The sequence below is a fragment of the Mesoplodon mirus genome (genome assembly GCF_964341445.2).
Source record: "Mesoplodon mirus genome assembly, chromosome: 8".
In the NCBI taxonomy this organism is placed as follows: Eukaryota; Metazoa; Chordata; class Mammalia; order Artiodactyla; family Ziphiidae; genus Mesoplodon; species Mesoplodon mirus.
Genome location: NC_138984.1, coordinates 113342622 through 113367035, shown reverse-complemented (window position 1 = coordinate 113367035; position 24414 = coordinate 113342622). Strand labels below are relative to the sequence as shown.

General features: G+C 51.7%; 1 protein-coding gene across 4 annotated transcripts in view; it reads left to right on the top strand.

Moving 5' to 3' along the window:
- GLI2 (GLI family zinc finger 2) overlaps window positions 1-5109 on the top strand; it is a 253944-nt gene extending 248835 nt beyond the window's left edge. For 3 of the 4 annotated variants that reach the window (XM_082630344.1, XM_082630342.1, XM_082630343.1), the window contains exon 14: window positions 926-4541. In XM_082630344.1, the coding sequence (XP_082486470.1) occupies window positions 926-3354 (2429 nt within the window). In that variant the 3' untranslated portion in view covers window positions 3355-4541. Of the gene's footprint in view, window positions 1-925; window positions 4542-4614 lie in introns of those variants that run through there. The other variant, XR_014294838.1, reaches the window with a different exon arrangement.
- Window positions 5110-24414: the final 19305 nt, after the last annotated feature.

The window sequence follows — 24414 nt, the reverse complement described above, 5'->3', positions numbered from 1 at the left end:
GTTGGCCAGGCTTTGAGGTGGAAGACGTCTTCACCAGGCATTTCTTGAGTGCCACCGTGCCAGGCTGCGTGCCGGGCGCCAGACACCTTGGGGCACTGAGCCTCCAGACTGCCCTCCAGGGCCCAGTGTGCACCGTGGCACTGAGCTATTAGGAGGAGACCCTGAGAGGCACCGCCGTGCTCCTCCTTGAAGGGGGGATTCATTGCCCCAGCTGTCGAGGGAACTGCCGGCAGATGGCCTTCAACTCCCCACCTCCTCCAGAGACTGCCTGGGGTGCTGACAGCTGCCTCACCCAAGGTCACCCTTCCCGGCATGGCCCACACCCAGGGATAGATCTCTGCAGGGCTGTAGAGGCTGCTCAGGGCCCCGAGCTGCCTGTGAGATGAGCCGCGGCTGGCGGTGGGCCCGCATTGCAGCTGTCTTCTCCCTAACCACTCCGCTGCCTCTCCGCAGCACCCCGCCGTGGCTGTGGGTCTCAGGACACTCCCCCTGAACAGCCTGCTGGGTAAACTCAGTCCCAGGGGAGCCCACCCGGCAACACCCATCCGTAGATGGTGGGGATGCAGGGAGGCTGTGGCCAGGGCCCTCCTGGGCTCTTGGGGATAACGCAGTGCTACGGAGAGGCACATCCCATCCACAGCTGGAGAAACTGAGGATGGGACCGAATGAGAGCACAGGGCCAGCCGGGCAGTGCTAGACGGGGACCGGGCCTCCTGACTTCCACCAGCCGCCCTGGCAGTGAGTGCCACCATCTGCTGACCGTCCCTTCCTTTCTTCCTCTCGTTGAGAGGTCATTGGCTGCGTGCCTGCTGGGTGCCAGGCCCCGTTCCAGGGCTCTAGGCCCGGCAGGCTCAGCGCGGCCCAAGCAGGCAGAGCACGCCCCTTGTCCCCAGTCCCCGGCGCTGACCCCTCTCCTCTCCCGCAGGCTCCGTGCTGGAAAACTTCAGAGGCGGCGGCGGGCCGGCGGGGCTGCTGCCCACCCCGCGGCTGTCCGAGCTGTCCGCCAGCGAGGTGACCGTGCTGAGCCACCTGCAGGAGCGCCGCGACAGCTGCACCAGCACGGTCAGCTCGGCCTACACCGTGAGCCGCCGCTCCTCGGGCATCTCCCCCTACTTCTCTAGCCGCCGCTCCAGCGAGGCCTCGCCCCTGGGCGCCGGCCGCGCACACCCCGCCAGCTCCGCCGACTCCTATGACCCCATCTCCACCGACGCGTCGCGGCGCTCCAGCGAGGCCAGCCAGTATGGCGGCAGCGGTGGTGGCGGCCCGGGGCTGCTCCAGCTCACACCCGCCCAGCAGTACAGCCTGCGGGCCAAGTACGCGGCGGCCACGGGCGGGCCGCCCCCCACCCCGCTGCCCGGCCTGGAGCGCGCTAGCCTGCGGACCCGGCTGGCGCTCCTGGATGCGCCCGAGCGCACGCTGCCCGCCGCCTGCCCGCGCCCGATCGGGCCTCGGCGGGGCAGCGATGGGCCGCACTACGGGCCAGCGGGGCCGGCGCCCTCCTTCCCCCACGAGGCGCCGGGTGGTGGGGCGCGGAGGGCCAGCGATCCCGGGAGGCGACCCGACGCCCTGGCGCCCCCGCGGGTGCAGCGCTTCCACAGCGCCCACGACGTGACCCCGGCCGCTCTGCCGCCGCCCTGCGCCCAGGGCCGAGGCCTCCGTCTGCAGAGCCACGCGAGCGCCGACGGCGGCCTGGCCCGCGGCCCCTACTCGCCCCGGCCGCCCAGTATCAGCGAGAACGCCGTGATGGAGGCCTTGGCGGTGGGGGCGGACGGCGCGGGCCCCGAGGTCGGCCTCGGGCTGCCGGAGGACGACCTTGTGCTGCCCGACGACGTGGTGCAGTACATCGAGGCGCATGCCGGTGGCGCCCTGGAGGAGAGCGCCCCAAAGGTGTACCCCCCGGAGACCACCTGCTTCTCCGAGAGCCCCAAACTGCCCAGCCCCGGGCTGCACGGCCGGCACACGATAGCGGCTGCAGACTCCAACGTGGGCCCCTCTGCCCCTGTGCTGGCAGGCTGCCCACTGGGTTACGGGGCCCCCTCCAGCCTGAACAAAAACAGCATGCCTGTGCAGTGGAACGAGGTGAGCTCCGGCACCGTGGACACCCTGGCCAGCCAGGGGAAGCCCCTGGCCTTCCCACAGGGCCACCTGGCAGTGGTGCCGCAGAAGCCAGCCTTCAGCCAGTACCCAGGCTACAGTCATCAGGGCCTGCAGCTGAGCGCCGGGGTCCTGGACAGCTTGCAGCCTCACCTGCAGCCCTGCGGTGGAGCACCCTCCGCGCCCAGGGTAAATTACATGCAGCAGCTGCGGCAGCCAGGGGCAGGTGTCCAGTGTTCCAGCATGGCGGCTGCTGTGAGCGCCCACTCCGGCTTCGGCCAAGCCCATCCCCAGCTGAGCCCCCTGAGTGGGACCCCGCACCAGTTCCCCCGGTCCTGCAGCAACATGGCGGCCAAGCCAGGCCACCTGGGGCTCCCCCAGCAGATGGAAGTTGTCCCTGACCCCGCCATGATGGTTAGCAGCCACAGGGAACTTGACGTCCCCAGTTCCAGCCTGGCTAGGATGCCACCACCTCACCTAGCCCAGAGCTACCCCCAGCAGAGCCATCACCTGGCCACAGCCATGAGCCACGAGGGCTACTGCCAAGGCCCCAGCCTTGTGCCTTCCCACCAGCCTGGCTTCGTGGGGCCTCAGCAGGGCCCGACGGGGGCGGCCGGATCGAGCTTCGGCCTAGTGCAACCCCGGCCACCCGCAGAGCCCGGCCCTGCTGGCCGCCGCCGTGGGGTGCGTGTGGGGCAGCAGCTGGCCTATGCCAGGGCCGCTGGCCACGCCATGGCTGCCCTGTCGGCCGACCAGGAGTTGGCAGAGTCTGTGCCCAAGGGGACGATGGGCGGCATGTTGGCCCTGACTCCCCAGGCACCCCCCCAGGATGCAGGCGGGGCCCAGGACCGCAGCACGCTTTACTATTACGGCCAGATCCACATGTATGAGCAGAACGGAGGCCTGGAGAACCAGGCTGGCTGCCAGGCCATGCGGCCCCAGCCTCCGCAGCCCCAGGCCTTGCCCTCGCCAGGGCTTAACCAGGTGTCCAGCACTGTGGACTCCCAGCTACTCGAGGCCCCCCAGATTGATTTTGATGCCATCATGGATGACGGTGATCACTCCAGCTTGCTCTCGGGGGCCCTGAGCCCCAGTCTCCTCCACGGCTTCTCCCAGAGCTCCTCCCGCCTCACCACCCCGCGCAACTCCCTGACTCTGCCCTCCATCCCCGCGGGCATCAGCAACATGGCCGTTGGGGACATGAGCTCCATGCTCACCAGCCTGGCCGAGGAGAGCAAGTTCCTCAACATGATGACCTAAGGCCCCGGCCCCTGGCGCTGTGCGGACCCCGAGGGACCAGCGCTTCCCAGAGCGCGGGGCTTTCATCCATTTCATCTTTTTCCCCAAAAAGTATTAAATAGGTCTGAGGGAGTTTGGCCAGTGTCTGGTTCAGACCACAGAGGCTTTAAGGGCAGGTTTATGTGCGTCCTGTCTGGTTTTCTTTTTAGATTATCTGTCGGAACTCTGAAAAAAGCCTCAACAGAAAAGGCAAGGCAGGAATGCAAACACGTTTACACAGCGCTTCGCAGCCTTTGGTGTTTATAGGACCACTCTGCTCTGGCTTTGTCACCTCTGTCATCTGGCTGATGAGGGGTTACGTTGGCCCAGGGCTTTCTGAGCACACGTGGAAAGAGGCGAGAGGAACCACATTTGGGTTTGAATCTGAAAGCCATACTAGGTATTCTAATCCAGGAAGATACGTTTCTTGTTCCAGTACCTGCAAAGTAAAGGAATTCATGGCCCACCGGAATTCTTCTATGAAGCTTAATTCTTGAGACCCCTCACATCCCTTGCCATGGAGTGGAAGAAAATTTTTACCTGGGTGATTTGGAAGCACATCCTGATTCCGGGTTTGGTAGAGCAGGCATCTCTACCCCGCAAAGCCAAGTTTACAGTTGGCCGACTGTCCAAGTGTGTGTGGATGAATAAAGTATGGAAGTATCACCCACAAAAAGGAAAGAAAACAGTGTAATACTCAGGACAAGCCCAGAAGCTACCCTGGCCTCTCCAGACCATGTTTACAGTGTTCCCGCGTGTAGAATGTAGCCCTTCCTGAGAAGAACACATTTCTAAATACCTCGGGGCTGCCGGAGCTGCTGTGGGTTAAGGATGGCCAAGGTGAGCTGAAGCATGGCCTGGGGCCTGGGTAAAGTGAGCACGCCAGGGGCCCAGCTTCAGGCTGCCCTGGAGGTCTCCCAGTAGGACGAGGAAGTCGCGTGTTTACCCAAGCCTGTTTCTCCAATGCACTACGCACCCACTTGACCATGGATAAACCCCAGGGCTTGACAGCAACCTCCGACCAAGTTCCTCCAGGCCGTGCTGTTCACTCGCCAGCGGCCCAGTGACCAACCCCCTAGCTACAGCATGCAGTCATGACGTCTTCTGGATTCCCTTCCGCCGCCCTCCTGTTCATTTCACAGAGAACGGTGGGTGATATGCATGGTGTTTTCGGTGGGGGTGGGAGGGTGAAGGGGTTGATTGTTGGGGCTCTGGGGGACATCCCTGAATTCTCCTCTTCAGCATTGGCCAAGCCGCACCTGGAAATGGAATTTGCAGCTGACATCAGAAAACATTGTTCCGGAACATACAGTAGGGTAAATAGGTGCATCCACCCCGCCACACACATGTACAAACACAGCGCACCTTTCCCATGTTGAATTCATGGCAACCTTGCCAAATCCACCTGCACCACTAAGAACTTGGAACCGACTCTGACCCTGACTTCAACCAGGACAGGGCCGAAACCTCACCTGGGCCTCTACATCCCAGAACAGCAAACGCTTTGTCAGGGTCCAAAGTCAAGGCCAGCTTCAAACGACAGCCCTGGGACACCTCCAAGGCTCTGGACTCCGTGTGGTGCATGGTCTTTCCCCCTGCTAGGATTTCACTAGCTGCTCCCAGCCTGTATATTGTCTGTACAGAAGGCAGCATCCCTGAAAATACTGTAGGTGAGTCATCCGGTCAGATTTATATGTCCAAAACATTTCTAGCTTTTTCTACTTGCGATGAATGGAGATGACATACTCAACTTGTAAATAAGTCTTTTTGTACATTAAAAAAGTAATTTTTTCATAATTTATTTGGTCTATCTGCTTCCTCCTTGACAGTAGTTAATGAAAACCTGGGCCATAAATTCGGTGCATTTGAACGGAAACGAGGCTGTATTTTTTTCTCAGCAGCGTCAAAATTGACTATCCCGCCTTGGCCAGGAAATGTTTAAAGCTGGGACTTTTACTGCCTGTCTGTTTGTTGTCTGGAGCGGGGGGTGGCTGGGGTTTGACGCGGTACAGGGGACGTCTGGCTGCTCTTTCAGCCCCCTGGACGGAACATCTGGGTTGGTTTGCTGACTGGTTGTTGACACGAGGTGCAGCTGTGGTCCCAAGCCCTCCCCATGTGGGAAGCCCCCCTTGGACGAGCAGTCGGCTGAGCACGGTTGAGTCGTGGGGAGTGGGGAGAGGAAGGCAGGCGGCCCCCTGTGCTCTGGTGCAAAAGCAGAGTTAGAGGGGCAGGTGTAGTACCCAGATACCCAGCAACCAGCCTGGGGCGAAGGGGCCCGTGGGGAGCAGCCATGTGCAGGACTCTGAGCCCCGGGGGGCGGCCCTGGCAGGTGCACAGGGGGACCCGGGTCTGGAGAGCCAGCAGGCTGCCATCGACAGCGTTTGGGCTACTGCCCTGAGCCTCAGGGGGACTGGGGAGGGGGGCCATGAGTCCTTGGATGAATTCTGGAGCTGGGAGGGGAGGGCGCAGGACCGGGTTGCCAGGGGTAGAAGGCACCCTCTGTAGGGCCAGGAATGCTGGGCCTCTGCACGCCCGGCCCGGGCCCCTTAGCGCGCTTCGCTCCCGGAGAGAAACCTTGACACCCAGCTCGGAGAGTCAGGAAGCCAAAACCACGTGCGGCGCATTCAGCTCAAAACTATTCTTGTGGATGTCATGGATGCACGGAAGAAGCCTTCTCTGGTAGTAAGTGTAGGAACACCCCCCCCACCACCACCGAGGGAAACAGAATTCAAAGGTTTCCTTTCTGGGAGCATCCCAGAGTCTTTGCTGTGCATTAGGGGAGCCTTCACGTCTGTGGCCGCATCTTCCTGGTGGAAAGACTACAGCCGACTCCCAGCCCCGGGGAGACCCTCTCTGTGAGGGGGTGGGTACTTACTTAGCTGATTGCACGCTCCGGAGGAGGAACTGAGCGTACCTGGCTGGGCCCTTTCCTCTGCTTCTCTCAAAGCCTGTCCTCAGGCTTCGCATCTCCCCTGCTTCTTAACGGGCTAAGTCCCCGGAAGCAGCTCTGCCCTGCTTTGGGGACGGGGGAGGCCAGGATGTTCAATGCTGCCTGAGACCGGATGGGCCACGGTATTAAGAAGCCCATAGAGGCCACTCAACTCAGCCACGCGCTCTGTGTCACTTAACCACAGCCACGGTCGTGCTGCTTAAGAATACTCACGCAGCCTCAGCACCAGGTCACGGCATCTGTTTGGCTGATGAATCTGGGTCCGCTGGGATTTGACTGATCCCGGTTGGGCTGGGCTGGGCAGCTCAGCTGGGAGCAGCTCATCCAGCCGGCTTGGCGGGGGCAGCTTGGCCGTGTTCCACATGACCCTCATCTTCCTCCCTGGTCAGGAGGCCGGCCTGGGCATTGCCTTCTCAGGGTAATAGCAGAGCATGAGAAAGCAAGCAGAAAAGGTTCTGCCTCTGCTCAGAATCAGGGCACCATCAGTTTCCCTGCATTCTTCTGGCAAAAGCAAGTCACGTGGCCAAACCCCTCATCTGCGACGGGACGTGTCCTCCTTCCACGGGCAGGAGGGCGACAGAGTGCCCATTTCTCAGCAATAATACAGTCTCCCGTGGTCCGCCCTCACAGACTCATGTCCCTCCAACAAGCAGCATGCACTCACGCAAGACCCCAAAAGTCTATCCAATCAGTCATTAGGCTCAAAGTTTAAGATCGTGTGGTCTATACCTGTTCTGGATGCGTCTCTCCTTGACCCAGAGACTCATGAACTAAACAGAGTTCATACGTACACCCAGCGCACAGAGTGGACCGGAGCTGGAAGCGCGGCAGTTGCCACTCCCGTCTCAGCCGCTGGTCCACAGCATCTGAAGTCCTGCTGGGGAAACGTCGCCAGTGGCCCTACCCTGGGTCACCCTATTCCTGGGTGGAATGTTCCCCAGTCTGTTGTACTCTGCCGCTCTGGCGTCCACATCGGGGCGTTCTTTATTTTCCATCTGCCTTCCCATTGTACAGAGGGCATTGAAAAGTATACCTCCTTGGGTAGCAAAGTACCGTCCAACCTCTTCCTGCCTGCAGAAGGTTGGGAGCCTGAGGTCCTTTATGTGTCAAACACCCTCATTGTGCTCCACACTTACAATACATGTGCCCACTCAACTCCCTCAGACATGATATTTGATTCCAGTCCACCCTGTGCGTCAAAGCCACACCTGTAATTCCTTTGGTGACATGCCCCATCTCTACATTGATTACTGACACCCCACATCAGGCTGTGTCTAGGCTCCGCATTGTCACTGAAGGGATATTCAACAGTCACCTTATTCCTTTCAAGGGCCACAAGACCAAGGGCATTAAAATCAAGAGCATACCCTAGATTTCGTCTTGACTCTGAGGCCGTGTCTCACCGGCACTGCCCTGGACTTGGTCTCTGTGCCCCAGGCCAGAGCTTCATCTGAAGATCTGGGAGCAGCAGGAGAAACAGGAAACAAGGAATCGTTTCATTTTCTAAATTCTGCTTGACACTGGCTGGTTCCTTTCTGAACTCATCTCTTACTTTGGGTACCTTATCATTTACAGCTCAAAGAAGCTGCTGTTTATAATATTTTGCCTGGAAACCAGCCTGCTGAATTCCACAAATTCATAGAAACGTTTTCTCCCTCCCCAAAGAACATAGGTACTCATTGTACCAACTGTTTCTTCACCACATCACCCAGGTCACCATTTTTCTTGCCATGTTTCCCACCCCCCCTAAATGTCCTCACTGCCCAGTTCCAGAACTATGCTCCATATTTTAGGACTTGTGAAAGCAGCCTCCCATTCTGGGTACCAAGTCCTGAATAAGCACCAGTAACGCTATCTAATAAAAACCGCAAAAGTCCTGAAACCTAAGCCACCCAGCATTTATTTGGTTCAGGAGTCTGTGGGTCAGCTGAGGGTGTTGCCCTGGGTGGGCAGCTGAGGCAGCTCAGCTCTGTTCCTGGGCCTTCTCCCCCGGACCCAGAGCATTGTTTGGACATCATGTCGATGGCGTAGGTTCAAAAGCGCAAGTGAAAATACAGGAGGCCACTTAAGACCTGGGCTTGGAACAGGAGGCCGGTCACATAACTGAGCCCAAAATCAATGGAAGAGGGAAATGCACGCCTCCTGTAGAATTATCACAGGTTGGTATCTGAATAATAATCCAACCTCCCGCATCAGACCAGCTTTGATCATAATAAGACTGAATTGTAGCCTCCATCTCTCTCTCCTGACTCCGTATCTTAGTTAGCTCTAAATCCAAAAGGAAGGAGAGCGGGGTCATTCATTGTGGCCCAGTAACCAATGACGTGCCAAAGTCAGCTTCTGAGCCGATGATGTGCCTCTCTTCCCAACTCTGTATTCAGAGAGTTCATAGTGATCACTGACATTGGCCGTGTAGGGAGAATTCATACCATGGAAATCAGCAAACACCACCAACCAGGGCTTCCTGCCTTCAACCGCAGAGAGCTGGTCGTTAAACATTTGCCAGTGTACCTAACAGCATGCTCGAGTCCTCTGAGTTGCCAACAGCGTGATACGTCCAGAGGTCTCTTCTAAGTTTCTACATCCCCAAACCCATTTTGTGGGAGAACTTTTTTTTTCTTTTTTTTTTTTTCTTTTTTTTGCGGTACGCGGGCCTCTCACTGTTGTGGCCTCTCCCGTTGCGGAGCACAGGCTCCGGATGCCCAGGCTCAGTGGCCATGGCTCACGGGCCCAGCCGCTCCGTGGCATGTGGGATCTTCCCAGACCGGGGCACGAACCCGCGTCCCCTGCAGCGGGGGAACTTTTGAGTCCAGAGTGCCATGGGCTTTCAGACGTTAAAAGTCATGCAATCTGGGCTTACCTGGTGGCGCAGTGGTTGAGAGTCTGCCTGCCGAGGCAGGGGACACGGGTTCTGGCCTCGGTCCGTGAAAATCCCACGTGCTGTGGAGCGGCTGCAACCGTGAGCCATGGCTACTGAGCCTGCACGTCCGGAGCCTGTGCTTCGCAACAAAAGGGGCCACAGCAGTGAGAGGCCTGCGTACCGCCCCCCCCCAAAAAAAGTCATGCAATCTATCTTATAATATTGCTTATATGTGGAATCTAGAAAAATGGTACAAATGAGCTTATCTGCAAGGCAGAAGTAGTACCACAGATGTGGAGAACAAACGTATGGACACCAAAGGGGGAAGGGAGGTGGGATGAACTGGGAGATGGGGATTGACATATATTCACTACTATGTATAAAACAGGTACCTAATGAGAACCTGCTGTACAGCACAGGGAGCTCTACTCAGTGCTCTGTGGTGACCTACATGGGACGGAGATCTAAAAAAGAGTGGATATACGTGTCCGTAGAGCTGATTCACCTTGCTGTACAGCAGAAACTAACACACCGTTGTAAAGCAACTCTACCCCAATTTGAAAAAAGGAAAAGTCACGCAATCTGTTGTTCAGAGGAAATTGACTAGCTGAGGTAAAGGGCACCGATGAAAGTGGAGCTGACCCGCTGGTGGTGAGAGCAGGAGACCGGAGCCCACCCCCCGCCCCCACCCCCACCCCCGGGTCGCCCCGCCAACCAGAGCAACACACACATGGGCCCACAGCGGGGAGTTTGCAAACCAAACCTCTAGTTTGGCCCCGAATGAATTGAGGCCCAGAAAAATGAGCACGTTCTAAACTTAGGATTAGGACTCCTGCTTCTAGAAGCCCGGGAGCAAGCTGGCTGCCCCAGCACCGACCGCACAGGCATGGCCCATGTGTACTATTCAGCCCTTTCCTTCCTTCTGGCTCTGATGGTCTCAGTTAGTCCTTTGAAGTAAAGAGCTGTGTCTGGTCCAGCCCATGAGAGCCCATCAGTGGTTCTGATTAATTCTGCAGAGTTTAGTTCCAAATCCGGTGGTTCTGGAAAGCTTCGCGGAGGTGGAGTGAACCAAACGTTAAGAGAGGAGCAGAAATTGGATCTTGTGAGCGGCCCTTGCAGAATGTATTTGAACCTGAGGCTATGTCCGCAGTCTACAAAGAATTCTGAACAGAGACCTGGAGCTGTAGAAACCTTGAGGTGTCCTTAAGAGGTACTGGGGTTTGTTTTTTAAATGGATTGGGGGTTAGGGGAAGGGAGGAAGAAGCCTGTGACCTGGCAGCTGGGGACCCGAGGTTTTGGGGCCAGAGTCTCACCGTAGAACTAATAGCTGTCTTGTGACTGTGAGCTGAGGGTCTCTGATGGGCCCTTCCAACTCCAAAATGCACTCCAATGGACTGCCTCGGTTCCAGAAAATCTATTACTGAAGCATGTTTCCTCTGGGTGCAAGCATTCAAGCCCACTGAAAAAGACACCATGGGTACCCAGATCATTCAAACGATGAAGGAATGCATGGAGGAGCCCACGGCAACACTCTAAGCCCTCATCAACTGCTTCCTGAGCCACCTGGGGATTTCTTGCAGCTGGGTAGGCGTGGAAGACCTGCTACATGGTGGCAAACTGGTCTTCTTCCATGCAGGGGACCCGCGTTCGCTCATTAGTTCAAGTTCAGAAACACGTTCTCTGGACTCAGAGCTCATCTGAGGTTACTGAAAGGTGACCAGTCTTCAGCTGCTTCTTAATCTCCTCCATCTTCTCCTCTCTTCCTCCTTCTCCTCCTATTTCTTCTTCTTCTTCTTCCCCTTTCCCTTCTCTTCCTTCCCTCCTCTCTTCCTTCCTTTCTTCCCCACCCCTCAGCTGGTGAACATGAGCAAGAACAAGTGTATGAGGCCAACATGGGATTGGGTCACTACAGGTAGGGTGATGTGTGTGATGACGTCACGCATAGGAAAGGCGTGATGGGCTTGAATCATGGGGCAGGGAGGGAACCCATAAAATCAGCATAGTTTGAATGAGAAATAAGACCTGATCCAGGTTTTGAAGATGAATAGGAAGTCACCTGAGGGGGTTGGAGACTTCTCATCAGAAACCATGGATGGTCATGAGGAACCCAGGGGTAAGATAGGAATAAAGACACAGACCTACTAGAGAATGGACTTGAGGATATGGGGAGGGGGAAGGGTAAGCTGGGACGAAGCGAGAGAGTGGCATGGACATATATACACTACCAAATGTAAAATAGATAGCTAGTGGGAAGCAGCTGCATAGCATAGGGAGATCAGCTCAGTGCTTTGTGACCACCTAGAGGGGTGGGGTAGGGAGGGTGAGAGGGAGACATAAGAGGGACGAGATATGGGGATATATGTATATGTATAGCTGATTCACTTTGTTATAAAGCAGAAACTAACACACCATTGTAAAGCAATTATACTCCCATAAAGATGTAAAAAAAAGAAAAAAAAGAAACCATGGACGCCAGAGGTAACTGGAATATTTTTTAAAAGCTGAAAGAAAAGAACTGTCAACACAGAACTCTATCCGTGAGAATATCCTTCGGGCATGAAGGTAAAATAGACGCTCTCAGATGAAGGAAGATGAAGAGAATTCACTGTTCATAGATCTGCTCTAAACCAGAAAGGAAATGATACCAGAAGAAAAGAGAACATCAGGGAGGAGGGAAGAGGAATAGAAATGGTATCATGGTAAAACAGTAGAGCGTCCTTCCCTCCTGAGTCCTTTAAAATATATTTAACGGTTGAAGCAGAAAGTGTATAACATTGTGTGATGGGGCTTTCAATGTATGTCAATGTCATAAGACAAATGTGTCATAAGACAAATGTGTCATAAAGGAGGAGGTGGTGAAGGGACTTAAGGGGCTAGATAACAACATTCCACTTGAAGTGGTAAAGTATCAATTATCAGAACACAGAAGAGTTCAGCATGTATATTGTATTTCCTGATATAATCAATAAACAAACAAACTGCAAAGTGTTGTATGCAGGAACATAATAGAGAAATTGAAATGGAATGGTTCCGATAGCCCAAAAGAAGGCAGGAACAGCAAAACAAAGACAACAAAGCATAAAACGGGGGAACTAAGGCCAAACATATCAACAATGACATAAAATAAAAGTGGTCTAAAAGCAACAATTAAAAGACAAAGAATCAAGTTGGAACACTCACCCCACCGGATTTTAAGAGTAAAACTGCCACAGTCAAGACAGTGTGGCACTGGTGACAAGGAAGACACATTTCAATGGAATGCAACAGAGCAGGGGTCTGCAAAATACAGCCCAAAGACCAAAGCTGCCCTGAGGCCTGTTTTTGTAAGACCTGTGAGCTCAGAATAGTTTTTATATTTTTAAAGGGTTGTTTTTTCAAAAAAGCAGATGGGCATCAGATCGTATGTGGCCCTTCTCAGAAAATGTTTAACCAATCCCTAGAATAGAGAATCCAGAAATAGACCCACACAAATATGACCAATTAATTTTTCCAATTTTTTTTTTTTTTTTTTTTTGGTACACGGGCCTCTAACTGTTGTGGCCTCTCCCGTTGCGGAGCACAGGCTCCGGACACGCAGGCTCAGCGGCCATGGCTCACGGGCCCAGCCGCTCCACGGCATGTGGGATCTTCCCGGACCGGGGCACGAACCTGCGTCCCCTGCATCGGCAGGCGGACTCTCAACCACTGCGCCACCAGGGAAGCCCGACCAATTAATTTTTGACAAAGATGCAAAGACAATTCCATGGAGAAAGGGTAATCTTTTCAACCAGCGGTATTGGAACAGCTGGATATCCATAGGCAAAAAAAACCCCAGAGCCTTCATCTAAACCTCATACAAAAATTACCTCAAAATAAATATACAATATAAAACCATAACACTTCTGGGAAAAATATCATTGGGACCTGAGTTTAGGCAAAGAGTCCTTATACACAACATGAAAAACATGACCCCATAAAAGAAAAAAACTGAGAAACTGGACTTCATCAAAATGAAAAAGGTGTTCTCGGCAAGAGACACCGTTAAGAGAATGAAAGACAAGCCACAGACTGGGGGAACATGGTTTTTTTCATCGCATATCCTAAGAACATCAGAAGCATTAGAGAGGTTTTTGCAAGGGCACGGCATGTGTTAAGACTTGCATGTTAGGGGAATTCCCTGGTGGTCCAGTGGTTAGGACTTGGCGCTCTCACCGCCGGGGGCGTGGGTTCAATCCCTGTTCTGGGAACTAAGATCCCGCAAGCAGTGCGGCCAAAAACAAAAGACTTGAAGACTTGCATGTTGGAAACCTCATCCAGCTTCAGGATGGGGAAGGGCTTGGCAGGATGTACAAGGCAACACCAGGAGCCCAGGCACCGGGCAGTTAGAGGCGACCAGGGAGGGATGGATGAAGGTTGCAGGGGGACCCAAGGACTACTCAGGAGGCGAAATCCGGAGGACGTTGTGGAGGAGTGAGAGACGGGGACGTTAGGAAGCTGTCCCGGGTGTCTGACTCACCTGCCCCTGAGAGATGAGAACTGGGCGAGGGCCAGTGTGACGGGTGGGGACGGGGTGGGGCAGGGCGGGGAGGAGGTTCTGGGAGTTCAGATTTGCACATGTTGAGTTGGTGTGTTTTTGAGACATCCCAGAGAGAGCTCTGAGAGGTGTTAGGATTGATGGGGCCGTGATGCCAGCTTGTGAGCCAACCACGTGAAGGAGGTTGAGATTACCTGGGACACCGTGGAGCCTCAGAAGGGAAGGGGCCCAAAGGGAGTCTTAGGAAACTCCAGCAATCAAGGGTCCAAACCAGGAGGCCGAGGCTGCCAGGGAGTCTAGAAGAAACGGCAAGAGATGGTAGCAGGAGAACCAGAGCTGGGGGCGGGGGAGGTACCCCAGAAGGCATGGAAGGAGCGTTTCCAAGGAGGGAGGGGCGACAACAGCGGGGAGCAGCCCTGATCGTCGCTAGGCTGGGCAGCCTTGCAGTCACCCTTGGCCTTGGCCTTTCTCTCACATCTCAGAATCCTTTTGGCTCTCACTTCAGAGAATATCCACAATCTGTTCACTTTTCACCACACCCACCCTGGGGCCGCTGGGGCGTGCTGGACTCCCCTAGATCCAGCTCAGGAGAAATTCACCAGCCAGTTGCAAGACCCTATGACTCTGCCACGGAGGAAGAGTTTCACTGTGAAGTGACTGGATCAGGGCTTTCTCTGCTCCCCCCGGAAGAGCCGGTCGACCAGCACTCCGTCCCACTGCTGGATCCCCATCCTACCCCAAGCCTCCCTGCTGCTCTACCTGCTTCCTCCACTGTCTGCTACGGCCTATCCTCATCCTCCAGTTGGAGCCTCCTTCCAGATCGTGTCAATTCTCTGCTTAGCACCGACCCTGAGCCCCTCTCCCACCCAGCCTGAGCACTACAGCCTGCGAGGCTCTCCACGACCTCGTTGTCTCCCACCCCACCCCCATCACCCTCCTTCACCCACCCTGGCCTCCTTGCTGTCCCGCAGACACTGCTGGCACTCTCTGCCTCACGGCCTTTGCACTGGCTGTTCCCACTGCTGGGAATGTCCCTCCCCAGATAGACACACGACGCGCACTTTCAGGCCTTTGCTGTCCTGACCACCCTATGTAAAATCATACACCCGCTCCATCCCTGTCTCCTTACCTGCTGTATTCTTCCCCTGAGGCACACGTGAGGTCAAGCTCACAGTGTAATTTACGCTTGCTGAGTGAGCTCACTGGCTCTGGGAGCAGGAGCTGTGGTGATGTGTGAGCCGGGCAAGGAGACGGGGAGGTGGGGAAGCAATGGGAGACAACTCTTTCAAGAAGGGTGCCAGCTGGACTTCCCTGGTAGCGCAGAGGTTAAGAATCCACCTGTCAATGCAGAGGACACAGGTTCGAGCCCTGGCCCGGGAAGATCCCACATGCAGCAGAGCCACCAAGCCCGCGAGCCAAAACTACTGAGCCCACACGCCGCAATTACTGAAGCCCATGCACCTAGAACCCGTGCTCCGCAACAAGAGAAGCCACCACAATGAGAAGCCCGCCTACCGCAACGAAGAGTAGCCCCTGCTCGCTGCAACTAGAGAAAGCCCGTGTGCAGCAAGAGACCCACTGCAGCCAAAAATAAATAAATAAAGTAAAATTATTTTTTAAAAAAGAAGAAGAAGGGTGCCAGCTAAGGGGAAAAAGAAAGAGAGAGCAAGAGCCGGGGAGGGTCTATGTGACTTTTTATGGGAGACTTAAGTGTGTTGGAGGCACACTGAGAGGCACCCAGCTGAAGGGAGAGGCCACTAGACAAGGAGGAGTGGGCCAGCTGGAGTGCATGGTGGGGATCCAACTGGACGGCCGCAGGGCAGGAGGATTGGCCTCAGATGGCAGGAGGGTGATGCCTCTGTTGGAACAAGAGGGAAGGAAGCAGGAGGGTAGCGGATGGAGGTGGGCTTGTAAGTTTGGCCCTGGGAAGAAAAAAGAGCTTCTATTCTTTCCTGGGACGTAGGAGTTGAAGTGGTCCACGGGGAGACCAGTGATCACAGGCTCAAGAAAAGAGGAAAATGGGACTTCTCTGGCGGTCCAGTGGTTAAGACTCTGTGCTCCCAATGCAGGGGGCATGCGTTTGATCCCTGGATGGGGAACTAAGATCCCACTTGCTGCATGGCCAAAAAAAAATGAAAGAAAAAAAAAAAGAAAACAGGAGACTGTTTGGGATTGTTAGTCACTGGAGAGTGAGTTGTCCCTGAGGACACTTTGAGGGTGATGACCAATTGATGGGGAGACTGCCTGCCCCGGGGTGGGGGCGGGTCTTGTCCAGCGGAGAGGTGTCACTCAGGGGTCTGGAGAGAGCAAGCTGGGGTCCCCGACACTGGCTCTGGCTGGGAAGATCTGACAATGGGGCGGTGGGCAGGGGTTGGCAGCAGTGAGCCCTATGGAAACGAGGCCCCAGCCACACATCGTGGGCCATTGTGGCCAAAGAGCCAAAGATGTCACTTCCCTCCTACCTGGGCATTTGGATTCCAAGTGCCAGCTTGGGATGTGGGGACAGAGCCTCTTTCAGGGAGCTGTCTCTCTCCTTGAAAGAAACTGCCCTGGGGCCAGGGAGGCACGATGGCTAACTGTGAGCTTTACACCGTGGTGCGGAGGGCGAGGAGGACCCGTTAGGCCTGCTGCCTTTGTCCCTGCAGCTCAGCCAGCTGCTGGAGTGTGAGGTAACCCCAGCCCCGTGCCCTTTATTGCCTCGGCTCTCTGGGAGTGCCACCAGGCCCTGCTTTACAAGCTGCCAGCACGGCTTCTATGCGCAGACCCGCTGTCAATAAGGGCTGTGTTTTATATTATGGGCAGGACGATTTATGGGCCAACCAGCCCTCAGCAGACAACCATTTGGCCAGGGAGGAAAATGACCTAACACTTCAGAAATTTGGAAGCAGAAAACAAGGGGGGTGTGTGTTGCACGTGGAGCTACGTCTGTGTCTCCTCCACATGATCTGCCTGACTTACCAGGTACTGGAAAACAGGAACAGCTCCGTTAAAGATGTTGGTTATAAAAATGAAATGAAATGACTCATTTCCTTCTGGCCTTTGCATCACACACTAACTATGAGGTTTTGGGGGAGAGAGGCAGGTAACCAGAAGGTGGTCAGTTCCTGCCAGATCAACCTAGATTCCTTTCTCTCTAGGTAGGTCTGTCTTTCAACAGAGCGTATCAGAAAATCTCCCATGGGAGCATTTGCCCTATTTTATTGAAATATCTGTTCAGGTCTGTCTTCCCACCAGACCGTAAGCTCCTAGAAAGCAGGGCTGTCTCTCACTGGACTTTTGCATTCTTGGTTCTTTTAGTTGCAGCTGGCCCAGAGCAGGCGCTGAAGTGGTCTACCAACAGCCAACCTTCCCCATTAGACAGTGAGCCTCTTGCCGGCAGGTGCCCTGTCTGGGTCAGCTCAGGCCCTGACTCATAGGAGGCACCCAGGAATGTTATTGCACTGGGATGCGCTGAACAAGCCAGAGAACTATGGGTCAAGTGATTGTCCATCCACTTAAGTGGATTTGCCACTGGTGGGCCGCCATCTCAGATGACGCTGAGAATAAGAGTGGGGGGATGGCTTCAGGGCTCTTCCTTCTTGGTCTTTTCGCTGCTCCTTCCTCCTCCCCCTGATCTCTGAGTGGCAGAGTGTCCCAGACACAGTCCCCATCCCTTTCCTATATTTTCTCTCCTCAGGTATGCTCACAAAATGTCAAGACTTTAAATACCGTCGATGTGCTAATGACTCTTAAATGCATACCTCACCCACTAGGCTCTAATATTTAGCTGCCTGTTTGACGTTCCCTTGGAAGTCTCAAAGGCATCATCAACTGAATATTGCCCATCAATCAGTTTGGGCAGTATTCATGCCCAAACTTTCTTCTCCTCCAGGATTCCTCATCTCAGTAAACGACACCACCATTCACCCGTTGACTAAGGTGAAACCCAAGAGCCATCTGAGATGGTAAACTTTGTGTGTCAACTTGACTGGGCCATGGGGCGCTCAGTTATTTGATTAAATATTATTCTGGTTTATGTCTATGAGGTGTCTACAAGGGTGTTTCTGGATGAGATTAACATTTGAATTGGGAGTCTGAGTAAAGCATATTGCCCTTCCCAGTGGGATGGGCCTTATCTCATCAACTGAGGGTTTGAATAGAGAAAAAGGCACAGGAAGAGAGAAACGGCTCCCTCTGCCTGTTTTCAAGCTGGGGCAATGGTCATCTCCTGACTTTGGATTTGGACTTGGACTATACCTACACCCTCAACTGCACTGTGTGTTCAGCTTGCCCACCACAGATCTTGGGACTTCTTAGATGGATATAGATACAGAGATGGAGATGGAGGGGGAGATGGAGATGGAGGTGGAGTTGAAGGTGGAGGTGGAGATGGAGATGGAGGTGGAGTTGGAGATGAAGATGGAGGTGGATGTGGAGAAGGAGGTGGAGATGGAGGTTGAGATGGGGAAGGAGGTGGAGATGGACGTGGAGATGGAGATGGAGGTGGGGGTGGAGATGGAGGTGGATGTGGAGAAGGAGGTGGAGATGGAGGTTGAGATGAGGAAGGCGGTGGAGATGGACGTGGAGGTGGAGGTGGAGAAGGAGGTGGAGAAGGAGAAGGCGGTAGAGGTGCAGGTGGTGATGGAGGTGGAGATGGAGAAGGAGGTGGAGGTGGAGGTGGTGATTGAGGTGGAAATGATGAAGGATGTGGAGTTGGAGATGGAGATGGGAGTGGAGATGGAGATGGAGGTGGAGATGGAGAAGGAGGTGGAGGTGGTGATGGAGATGGTGATGGAGAGGGAGATGGTGATGGAGATTGAGAATGAGATGGAGTTGGAAGTGGGGATGGAATTGGACATGGAGATATATAATTTATGTTTTTTTCTCCTACATTTACTAATGAAATTCTACTGTAAGAAAGAGCTGCCTCTTCCCTTCCATTTATGTATTTTTTTCTCTTTTATTTATATCAGTATAGACAGGTGAATAGTTATGTTATTCTCTTTTGTTAAAATTTAATAGCATCATTTACTTTTTTGCTCAAATTATTCCAGTTAAGACCATTGGGATGTGCCATGTGTCTGGGGCTGCGTTGGACTCTTGTGTGTGTCGTTTCCTTTAACTCTCGCCACAGAAGAGAGAGCTACTGTGATCTTCTCCGACAACTGAGAAATGGAGGCTTGGTTAGGACACCTGTTCACCCAAGATCACCTGAACAGATTGTGGAGAAGCCCAAGGCCTCTCATCAGGTGTCCCATTGGGGCTTGAGCCCCTGTTTCTCCCAAAGCTCAGCCAGCTCAGGCTTGGAGATGGGTCACCTGGGGTCCCCTGTCACCTTGAGAGAGTGGTCCCCTCCATTCTCAGGCAGAGAAACTGAGGCACGGAAAGGTCTTCTGGCTGTCCAAGGTCACATGGTGCCAACATGACTGGTAAGGCGGGGTGCCGAGGGTGTGGGTTTCTAAGGGCCTCCGTGTGGCCTGGAGGGTCATCCACACCATACCCTCCTCCACACAACAGAACTATTTTCAGTAATAATCTTGTAAAAGAAAAATATTAATGAACAGAGAAGAACACTGACAGCGAAATTTCTCTCTTGCTAACGTTACACACACACACACACACAATTAAGAAAAACTTTAAAGGAAAGGAAAATGAAAGAAATCAAATATTATAGTACTTCAAAGGAAAATTTCAACAGTTTATTCAATACCTCTCCTATCTACCTAGCAATTTGAACTTCGATACCTAGTTACAGGCTGAGGTAATAAAGTCTTACATAAATAATTATCTTGTAACTAACAAGTGACTTTTAATAAAATAAAAACATCTGCAAATGGTACAATTTAAGCAATTACTGACTCCTACGGTGATGTCATGTTTTATTTTGTTCCAAAATAACCAACAAACATTGAAAAATATAAACTGAAATTTTAAAGGGACTATTCAAATTCTGCCAAATAGTTCATGTATGAAATCTGCACTTACCAAACAAAAACTTTATGCTGTTTAAGTGCTTTTGGTTTCTAATACTAATTAGCACAAATTCTGGAATTTTCTCTTTCATCACTGGACTTGAGCAGTTTATTCCAATGAGCATTGGAAACATTTACTGTGCCTGAAAGAGGCTTGACTAATTCTGAATCATGATCTTACCCTTGCAACATGTGTAGCTGAGTCCGTATGTGTCAGGGGCTGACTGTATATAGGGGAGTTCTCAAATTATCTTCCATGTAAAACACTAAAAATAGAGTTACCACATGATCCTGCAAACTCACTCCTGAGCATATATCCAGAGAAAAGTATAATTCAAAAAGATACATGCACCCCAGTGTTCATAGCAGCACTGTATACAATAGCCAAGACATGGAAGCAACCTAAATGTCCATTGACAGCTGAACAGATAAAGAAGATGTGGTATAATGGAACACTACTCAGTCATAAAAACAAATGAAATCGTACCATTTGCAGCAACATGGATGGACCTAGAAATTATCACACTAAGTGAAGTAAGCCAGACAAAGAAGGACAAATATCATACGACATCTCTTATATGCAGAATGTAAAAAAAAATACAAATGAACTTATTTACAAAATAAAAATAGACTCACAGACATAGAGAACAAACTTATGGTTACCAAAGGGGAAAGGTGGGTGGAGAGGGATAAATTAGGAAGTTGGGATTAACATATACACACCACTATCTATAAAATAGATAAACAACAAGGACCTACTGTAGAGCACAAGGCACTATACTCAGTATTTTGTAATAACCTGTAAGGGAAAAGAATCTGAAAAAGAATATATATTATACATCATATATAACTGAATCACTGTCTTGTACACCTGAAACTAACACAGCATTGTAAATCAACTATACTTCTATAAAAAAAAATATATCTTCCATGTAGAAGCCAATGTTTTTAAAGGATAACTAATAAAAGAGTGCTCATTAAGCTTACAAGAATACTATGAAAACCAGAGAAATTACTCAGAACTTAAACCCACGAAAGATTCTTTTTCAGAGGAAACTCTTATCACTGACATTGTTTAGATTGCCGGTGCAGGTTGACAGTGAGAAGCGGAGCAGTTCAATCTGGTTTATTATTGCTGTCATACTTTCCATCAACCACACACCCTCATGCTGCGTGCACCCAGGGTGGACCCCTCCCTCCCATCACCCACCCTCAATCCTAAGGAAGCCTCACGTAACCTCTAAGCATCTTCTGCTAAGGGGATACGATAAAGGGAGGCCCCCTTTCTGGCCTTCTAGAAGCACCAACGAGCCATTCTCTGGACCCCAGAGCCCTCAGCTGAGTCACGTGCCTTCCCCAGCTCTCTTCCTCCTTCTTCCAGACACTTGCCTGCCTCATCAATGTGGGCACGTAAGACCCCAGCCAACCTGCACCTGCAGGTCACACTGGTCTCCACCAGGGTCCTTGCTCATCCAGCACCGAGTCACCCCTAGGTGCATTTCAGTTGGTGCCTGGTGTCCAGCTCTGTCCCCGCTGTGCCCAGCACCCATCATGCAGTCTGGCAGGGCTGCTGAATGAGAGGGGAAGGCAGGGGATGGGCGCTCCGCCCTTTGCTGGGGAGATCCACAAAAGAGCTAGATGTCTGGAAGACCTGGGGGTTGTCCTGCTATCCTCCCAGGCGAGTAAACCTTGTTGCCCCCACCCCGCATGTCCAGGCAGGCCATGCTGGTAGAAGGTGGGGAGGGCACTCTCTGCCCCTGTGCCATGCCAAGCCCCATGCCGAGCACTGTGTATGTATCTCCTCATTTCAAACTCACAACAACCTTCCCGGCCTCACGCCTGCCTGCTCACCAGCCTTCTGCCTCCCTCCAAGGGCCCAGTCCATCTCGAGGCCCCCTGCTGACTAGCACCCTCTCCTGCTTCGAAATCTCAGAGAGAATCTGCCTGACAACAGCCCTTCCCCTCGCCCCAGTGGTCTCTCCTTGGTCCACCCCACGGTGGCCAGGCCGCTGTCCTGATCGGGGGCTAGGGTCCTGTCTAATGCAACGAGGCCCTATTACTATTATGCCTCTCATTCTACAAATAAGGACATTGTAGAGAGGTTCCAAGCTTGCACGGGAGCCCACTGAAGGTGGGCCTGTGCTCCCCATCCTGTGGTCCCCACCCCAGGGAAGCCCCTGGAAGGCAGCAGTGTGCCGCTGGCTGGTCTCCGAGGTCAGCCAACCCCAGGTGATGGACTGACTTCTGCTGAGACTTATAAGCTATTTGAAGCCATCAAGGGAAACCAGCTTTGTGTACATATCAACTCTGTTTGGCAAAATAGCTGGAGCTGGATTTTATTTCTGCTGGGCATTGATTACGGGTATTAATTTGAGAATCTGAAAATTCAATAAAACAGACTAAACCTCCCAAAGAATGAGCGGAGACCATTAACCCGTGCTGCCAAGGGGCGTGAGAGCGAGGTGGGTGGGAAGGAGAACCCAGGGCTGGGTCAGGTCCTGCAGCCCAGCCTGCTCCTGCCCTGGCACTGAGGGCACAGTGACAACACAGCCCTCCTTCTGCAGGACACCTAGCCTGGCTCTGCAGGAAACCAACATCCTGGCGAAAAGGGGAGATTTGGAGATTCTTGTTTTTTTAAGTTTGATTTTTCTTTCGAGGTGTAATTGACATATAACATATTAGTTTCAGGGGTACAACATAATGATTCAATATTTGTAAACATTGCAAAATGCTCACCATAATAAGTCTAGTTGACCTCTGTCACCTTAACAAAGCTACAAAAATTGTTTTTCTGGGCCTCCCTGGTGGCGCAGTGGTTGAGAGTCCGCCTGCCGATGCAGGGGATACGGGTTCGTGCCCCGGTCTGGGAGGATCCCATATGCCGCGGAGCGGCTGGGCCCGTGAGCCATGGCCGCTGGGCCTGCGCATCCGGAGCCTGTGCTCCGCAACGGGAGAGGCCACAACAGTGAGAGGCCCGCATACTGCAAAAAGAAAAAAAAAAAAAAAAAAATTGTTTTTCTTCTGATGAGAACTTTTAAGATCCATTCTCTTAACTTTCAAATATACAATACAATATTAGTAACTATAGTCACCATGCTATACATTACACCCCAGGACATATTTATTTTATAACTGGAAGTTTTCATCTTTATTCATTTCTCTGTCTCCCCGACCATTGCCACTGGCAACCACCAATCTGTTCTCTGTATCTATGAGCTAGATTTTTTTTTTTTTAGATTCCACACATACATGAGATTGTACGATATTTGTCTTTCTCTCTCTGACTTATTTCACGTAGCGTCTTACCCTCTAGGTCCATCCATGTTGTTGAAAATGGCATTATTTTATTTTTTATGGCTGAGTAATATTCCATTGGTATATATGTACCACATCTTCTTTATCCATTCATCCATCAATGGACACAGGTAGTTTCCATATCTTGGCTAATTGTGAATAATGCTGCAATGAATATGGAGGTGCAGATATCTTTTTGAGTTAGTGTTTTTGTTTTCTTCAGATGAAAACCCAGAAGTGGAATTGCTGGATCATATGGTAGTTCTGTTTTTAATTTTTTAAGGAACCTCCATACTGTTTTCCATCAATTTACATCCCACCAACAGTGCACAATGTTCCCTTTTCTCCATATCATCTCAAGCACTTATTTCTTATCTGTTTGATGACAGCCATTCTGACAGGTGTGTGGTTTTGATTTGCATTTCCCTGATGATTAGTAATGGTCAACATCTTTTTATTTACCTGTTGACCATCTGTATGTCTTCTTTGGAAAAATGCCTATTCAGAACTTCTGCCCATTTTAAAATCAAACTGTTTGGGGTTTTTGTTTGTTTTTGGTTTTGCTATTGAGTTGTATGAGTTCTATATATTTTTTGGATATTAACCTTTATCAGATATATGATTTGCAAATGTTTTCTCCCATTCTCTAGGTTACCTTTTCATTTCATTGATGGTTTTCTTCACTGTGCAGAAGCTTTTTGATTTGATATAGTCCCATGTGTTTATTTTTACTTTTGTTTCTTTTGCTTTTGGAGTCAGATTCAAAACATCATCACCAAGACCTATGTAAAGGAGCTTACTGCCTATGTCTTCTTCGAGGAATTTTATGGTTTCAGGTCTTTTGTTCAAGTCTTTAATCTGTGGGTTGATTAGAAAAGTCCAAAGAGATTCAGCAAACTAGAGTCAACCTTGAGTGAATCCTGGTGCAGAACTGAAAAAAAAAAAAAAAAAGCAACTCTAAAGAACAGTCCTGGGATAATAGGTGAAATCTGAATATGGACTGGGTATTAGAAGACATTAGAGAACTGTTAAATTTTTGGGTGTGATAATGCTTTTATAGAAGAATGTCTTGATTCTTATGAGACACATGCTGAAGTATTTAATTAAGAAATGTCATGATGTCTTACTTTGAACTTACTTTGTAATTTCCTTTTCCTTTTATGCATTTGTCAGGTCTTATACCAGGGTTATTCTGGCCTCCTAAAACAAGTTAGAAAGTATTTCCCGTTCCTCGATTTTCTGAAAGAGTTTTGTAACATTAATATTATTTATTTTTAACTGTTTGATGGAATTCACCAGCGAAACCATCTAGTCTTGGGGTTTTCTTTGTGGGAAGATTTTTAAAATTATGAATGTAATTTCTTGAGTAGATATAAGGCTATTCTGATTTTCTATTTCTTACTGAGTCAGTTTTAGTAAGGCATGTTTTTCAAGGAAATCGTCCATTTTCTTTCAGTTGTCAAATGCATTGGCA